Source organism: Sinocyclocheilus anshuiensis, unplaced genomic scaffold (genome assembly GCF_001515605.1).
Source record: "Sinocyclocheilus anshuiensis isolate Anshui unplaced genomic scaffold, SAMN03320099.WGS_v1.1 scaffold2670, whole genome shotgun sequence".
In the NCBI taxonomy this organism is placed as follows: Eukaryota; Metazoa; Chordata; class Actinopteri; order Cypriniformes; family Cyprinidae; genus Sinocyclocheilus; species Sinocyclocheilus anshuiensis.
The window spans coordinates 16,827-23,581 of NW_015554247.1; the positions used below are offsets into that span (position 1 = coordinate 16,827).

The 6,755-nt window shown below is 36.4% G+C and overlaps 1 protein-coding gene across 1 annotated transcript in view; it reads right to left on the bottom strand.

The window, feature by feature from the left end:
* Window positions 1-3,530: 3,530 nt before the first annotated feature.
* Window positions 3,531-6,755, bottom strand: part of LOC107671239 (kelch-like protein 20) — a 9,432-nt gene continuing 6,207 nt past the window's right edge. The window contains exons 6-8 of the mRNA XM_016464138.1: window positions 6,304-6,450; window positions 6,059-6,224; window positions 3,531-4,281 (exon numbers count right to left, since the gene is read on the bottom strand). Coding sequence (XP_016319624.1) covers window positions 4,110-4,281; window positions 6,059-6,224; window positions 6,304-6,450 — 485 coding nt within the window. The 3' untranslated portion in view covers window positions 3,531-4,109. The remainder of the gene's footprint in view (window positions 4,282-6,058; window positions 6,225-6,303; window positions 6,451-6,755) is intronic.

Consider the following 6,755-nt stretch of genomic DNA (forward strand, 5'->3'; position numbering starts at 1 on the left):
AAAAAAAAAAAAGATTATTCTACCAAAATGTCTGACTTTTCATGATCTATAAAACCAAAAACAGATCTCTCTCTCTCTCTCTCTCTCCCTTTAAAATGTTTTTAAAAATGTGAAGAATATTGAAGAATTTGAAAATGTATGGAATTATAAAGAAATACTATGCTCTGTTAAAGATGGAGAACTAATATTTGCTAAATGTCTTGAGTGAATTTAAGTGTATGTTTGTTAACTGTTTATTTTATTTATTTTTTTACAAATGGTGTGGAATAAAGTGTTATAAAATCTCTCTCTCTCAAAACAATTTACCAATTAAAAACCATATTTCCAAACTCTCTCAGTGTCACTAAAGCATCTCTCACACCCAATCTCATTTTGAAAAAAAGGTCCATTATCAGTTTGTTTGTAATATGTAAATTCAATAGCAACTCTAAATTCGACCAATGATTTAAAAAGAGCCAACAAGTCAACATCCCGACCGGCATTTTTACATTGATGTGTTTTCAGGATTGCTAACTTGGCTTATCCCATTAAAAAATTGGCAAGCACACGCAGTTCACGCAACGACTGTTTATATTTGCAACCAAAACTAAAAAGGGAATTTGTAAAAGAAAATCCCAATTTCATAATTCGTTTTTCAAAAAGTGGAACCAGCCTTGAACACACACAAAATAAATGAAACACAGTGGCAGAAGCCTCACAGGAAGATAAAAACCATTTCATTAAATCTAGAAACAAATGTGTTTATTTACTTATTTATTTTATTTATTTTGTTTGTGTGTTTTTGTGTATTAGCTCAGTAATGTTTTGAAAAATGGTGTAAATTAAAAGGGTTTTAAAAGTCAAAGTCTCTCTCCCTCTCCAATGCACTCTTGAAACCACCTTTATTGTAGCCTTCATATCGTGGTGTGAAATACAGAAATACATCAATGAAATTATTTAGAGTTCAAGACCGCTCTCACTTTTATGGGAGAATGCTCTTTTTGGCTTCACTGAATATTTTAAAGAGGAGAAAACACGCTTTTACTTTTAATTTACTTATAATTCTGACCAAATTTCACATTCATAAAGGACAGTTTGCTAATAAAAACACATGTATAGTTTTGTTGATTGAAGCAAGGCGTACAGACAGACTATTAGAAGTATTTATTTGACATTTTTATACCCGATTGTATCCAATTCTGTAGTAGTTTTCTCTCGTTTTTTGTTCTTTTTCCATTTTATTTTTGCATGCATAATTGTATATTATGGGGGTTATTATATAATACGATGTACATTATTAGAGGACAAGAACGTCCTGTACGTGTTTGTGTGCTCCAAGCAGGCCTTGGGCCCGCCATCGCCACCTCGGTCACCATTAAGGCTCTCAGCTCAAGCCTCAGATTCAGTCGGTGCAGATGGCCATCGAGAGACTGCTGGTCTGAGAACTTTTCGGCACATCTGCAGTTTTGTTTTTCCCTCGTTTATCATTTACCATCTAAATTTTGTTTCTTAATTATGATTTGTTTTGTGTATGTTAAGTTTTTGAAGTGTTTACTTGTCATTTTTTCACTTTGCCATTGGATGAGCACATGTACATTTATATTATGGAAAGAAAAAAATAAGATGCTTTTATAATTTATTCTTTTTTTTAATTATGAGAATTCAGTTCATTGGTTTGACATGGTAGAACATGTAAAAGAGTAGTTATGACGTTATATAAAGCAATCATCGTAAAGACTTATGTATCCAGGATACATAATGTGCTGCATCCTTCTTTCTATAATTATATTGTAAGTATGCACTTTGCTGGTGATTGTATACTACTGTTAAAAATTTGGGGTCAGTTTTTGAAAAACAATCTGGCTGCATTTATTTGATTAAAAATACAGCAACAATTAAATTGTGAAATTACAATTTAAATTTTCTATTTTAATATATTTTAAAATGTAATTTTGATGGTAAAGCTGGTTTCAGCAACATCACTCGTCTTCAGTGTCACATGATCCTTTAGAAATCATTCTAATATGCTGATTTGCTGCTCAAAAAACATCAATGTTGAAAATGTGCTGCTTCATATTTGTGGAAAAAGATACTTTTTTTCAGGATTCTTTCATGAATAGAAAGTTCAAAAGAACTGTTTATTTTCAGATGTAAATCTTTTGAAACAAAAACTGTCTGTCACTTTATTGAATAAAATTATAAAAAAAAAAACATCATACTGACCTCAACAGTACTGTGTGTAGAAAGAATGCATCGGTGTTGGGATATACTATATCACAAATATATATAAATATAAAGGGTTAGTTCACCCAAAAATGAAAATTCTGTCATTAATTACTCACCCTCGTGTTGTTCTAAACCCGTAAGACCTTCGTTCATCTTCGGAACACAATTTAAGATATTTTTGATGGAATCTGAGGGCTCTCTGACCCTCCCATAGACGGCAAGGTAACTACCACGTTCAAGGTCCAGAAAAGTACCAAGATGATCGACAAAGTAGTCCGTGTGACATCAGTGGTTCAACTGTAACGTTACGAAGCTACGAGAATACTTTTTTGCGCAAAGAAAACAAAAATAACGACTTTATTCCACATTTTCGTCTCTACTGCGTCACTTGTGGACGCGCGTTCACGACATTATCATGACGCGAGCGTGTTGCGCCGCCAGACGAAAATGTGGAATAAAGTCGTTATTTTTGTTTTCTTTGCGCAAAAAAGTATTCTCGTAGCTTCGTAACTTTACAGTTGAACCACTGATGTCACACGGACTACTGCGTCGATCATCTTGGTACTTTTCAGGACCTTGAACGTGGTAGTTACCTTGCTGTCTATGGGAGGCTCAGACAGCTCTCAGATTCCATCAAAAATATCTTAATTTGTGCTCCGAAGATGAACGAAGGTCTTACGGGTTTGGAACAACACGAGGGTGAGTAATTAATGACAGAATTTTCATTTTTGGGTGAACTAACCCTATAATTTTTTATATCTGAATGAATCCAATCTTTCAGATTGTAATATGAACCATAAACTTAGCAATCTGATTCACATTGTACACGTATGCATAAACTGATCATCATTTAATCTTCCTTTTTATCTCAGAGTCTTAACTAAAAAAAGGTCTTAACTAAGAAAACCAAACAAATAACGAGTCAAGAAAAGATGGTAAAATTGCAGCTGTAATTTAGGTTCATTAATCATACTGAGGACAATCAAGTTGCATTGTGGGATGCAGTACCCAGCGCAGTGTGCTCTGTTATATACTAAACATTTTGGCAAATATAGAAGGTCATTTTGGTATACATACATACATACTGTGCACAATACGAAGACTAATTACGGATTTGAAGGGATAGTTCACCCTAAAGAAAATTCTCTCATCATTTACTCACCCTCGAGTTGTTCCAAACCTGTATGACCTTTATAACCAAACAGTTTTTGGTCCTCATATTTTTTTTCATTCTACTTCTTTTCTTCATATTATGGAAGTCAACAGGGACCAGAAATTGGTTACCAACATTTTGTGTTCAACAGAAGAAACTCATACAGGCTTGGAACAACTTGAGAGTGCGTAAATGATGACAGACTTTTCATTTTTGGGTGAACTGTCCCTTTAAAGAAACTCAGTTAACATGTTTCAGTTTATCTGTGCTAATTACTCCATAAATCTCTCAGTACAACAAAAAACTTCTCATAAATACAACAACAAAAATCACTATACAAAAAGTACAAAACATTTCACTACAACACTTTGTTAGAAAACAAAGGAGTATGTTTATAGGTCACAATCATGAGGTGCTCAGCGCATGGAAGGAACCCTGTACGTCACTTGAACATCACATTGAACTGATACTGTGGAGACTCTGGGATGGCAGCACACTCGAGCTCACACACACACACACACACACAGACTCACAATCACCACAGATATCATCAATCCATCCAGCCTCACACCGTGGCAGTGGGCCGGACTGGAGAAAGCATGAGTGTTTTCTGAAGACCCTCCAGCGTTTAGGTCAGACTTTTTCCATTCTTAAAAACCCCACCGAAAGTGTGGTGGAGCCGGGCGCTCTGAAAGCTGCCCCCTGGCCTTCCGTCCCGGCCGGCAGTGATGCAGGTGGAGCCCTAGTGCTCTCAGTCCACAGGAAACTCCATCTCTGTTGCAGTGCCAGGATGGCTGCCCACGTGAGTGTCCTTCCTGAGCTGCAGCGAGACACAGCTCAGCCAGCTGCGGCTGGTGGGCATTTCTCCGATGATCTCCCAGCTGTCCGATTCTTCACAGTATCGCTCTATAGTGTCATGATACCTGCAGGGGAAGTCAGTTTGCTCAGAAACCCCCGACGGACGGACAGCGGACATAGCTAGCAGGCATCAGACTGAGTGTCGTAAGACCCTATGACTTCCACAGAATCCAGTCATAATATAATTTACAGTATAACATGGAACGTCACGGAATTTGGCAAATGTGAATGAATCGATCAAAAACAGGTGCTGTACAGTTAATCAGATCACAATATGGGCTAGTGCCTGTGAAGATTAAACCGCAAAACACACTATTTAGATATGAAGTCTGCACGTTCTGCGTGTGTCTGTGTGAATTAATGGCATGGTTTGGTTTACTACACAAACTCAAGCATGTGTGGCTGTTGTGTTTTCAGGATCTGCCGTCTCACTATATGAGGACAAGAACACACAAACTTCACCTCCATCTGCTCTGGGCCAGCATTTCACCATTGCATTGTATTCAACTATCTTCAGATACACACAGAAATTCTAAGGACTTCACTACAACCTGCAAAAGTTTAGTTTAACTTGGAAAGAAAGAAGACAAATATTTTACAATTGTACTATAGATTGTACTCCTCAAAGTAATAATACAAATAATAATACAGTTTATTAAAACTTTGTTTTTTTAAGGAATATCACACATACATTTTTGGTCCGTGGTTTAACTGTTGTGGAGCACCACAACAGTGGTGAAAGAAAGAAAAAAAGAATAATGAAATCTTTCAAGATTTATGCAATTTATTTTATTACCACCATTTTTGATAATAAATCTGTATTAAATTAGAAAACAAAATCCAGAAAAATGAAAACAGACAACAGATTTTCTGAGAAAATAAAACATTTCATAGGGCACTATTATTGTTAAAAATTTAATAAATTATATATTTAAATTAAATTGATTATACACACTCTTTGATTATTAAAGTGTCTATATTATGCTCATTTACAAATATGTTTACGTTATTAATTTCAGAAAAAAAAAATCTTCAAAAAACTATTTTACAAATTTTTTCTAGGTTTTTTTTTCATGAATAATATTTTCAACTGAAAAGTAAATATGCATACAATGTAGTTATTTTAATACATTTTAAATTGTTACTTTGTAAAACAATTAACAAATCAAACTTAATGCCTCCCATCTCATTTGCGTAAGAAGTTGTGGCGTGACGAATCTGCATTTTGGGGGATAATAGTGTAGTTTATATTGCTTGCCTGTTGCACGGCGTGAATTGATATTCAGTGTTTTTTACAACATACAACAACTGCAGAGAAATCTAGACCAAACCAAAATAAAGTCAGATGAAGATGCTGATGCCGTGCTCGTAAAGACGATCCGCAGGACGCTCCGCTGTAGCGGGTTCTACATTTATGTCAGGAAGAGGACTATTTACATCCAAATGTTATTTGATTTACACAGAACAAAACCTAGACATAGATTTTCTAATACAAACTGATTAATCGGCCATTTTCAGTAAGAATGACTAAATAGGCTATTAAGTGTTTGTGTGCCTGCTATTGTGTGTTGAACTTGCAGTGCTATGTATCTGGTTGCTATGTCAACCCACATGCGCTTATTGCTGCTCTATGTAATCATAGTATAAACACAGTGAGTAAATTTGTACGTTTACTATAGAAAAGCTCAAATGTCTTTCTAAAATGTACGTCTGATACTGAGAGCTTGACATAGTGAAGTTCTTTGACGACGGGCCAAAACAGCCAGCAGATGGGCATTATGCAGATATATTTAACGTAGCTATGAGATAATGGCGCGACTACAAACGTGTAGTATCTCTCACCTGTCCCATCCCTCCTCTCCTCCTAAAACGTAAATCTTTCCGTCCACCACCGCCACGCCGGGTCGATAGCGTCTCTCCTTCATGGGAGCACACATGGTCCACTTGTTGGTCTTGGGGTCGTAGCACTCCACCTTATCCGTGTTCTCGGTGGAAGCGTGCCAGCCGCCTAGAGAGGAACAACTGTGATCCACTGCTCTACAGGATAAGACTCAAATGGCTTAGGAAATAAAAGCCTCCATATTCACCTATGACGTATATTTTGCCCTTCAGGATGCAGGCAGCAGATCCAGAGCGGGCGATCTGCATGGGCGCCACCTCTGTCCACACGCATGTTTTAGGGTTGTACGCTTGTGCCAAGTTTGTGCCGTCGCCATCTTCTAAAACAGCACCTCCTGTGGTTTCAGAAAGGGAATATTACACAGCCCTTGAAAAAACTATTTCTGCAAAAACGACCTAATATAACCTACTTTGATTATGCCGAGTTAAAACTTTTTATCAAGTAGTTTTTTTACAAAATAAAAATGAAAATTTTACATATCAAAATATCAACAGCAATCGAAGTTCAAAAGTTTTAAAGGGATACTCCACCCCAAAATGAAAATGTTGTCATTAATCACTTACCCCCATGTCGTTCCAAACCCGTAAAAGCTTCGTTCGTCTTCGGAACACAATTTAAGATATTTTGGATGAAAACCGG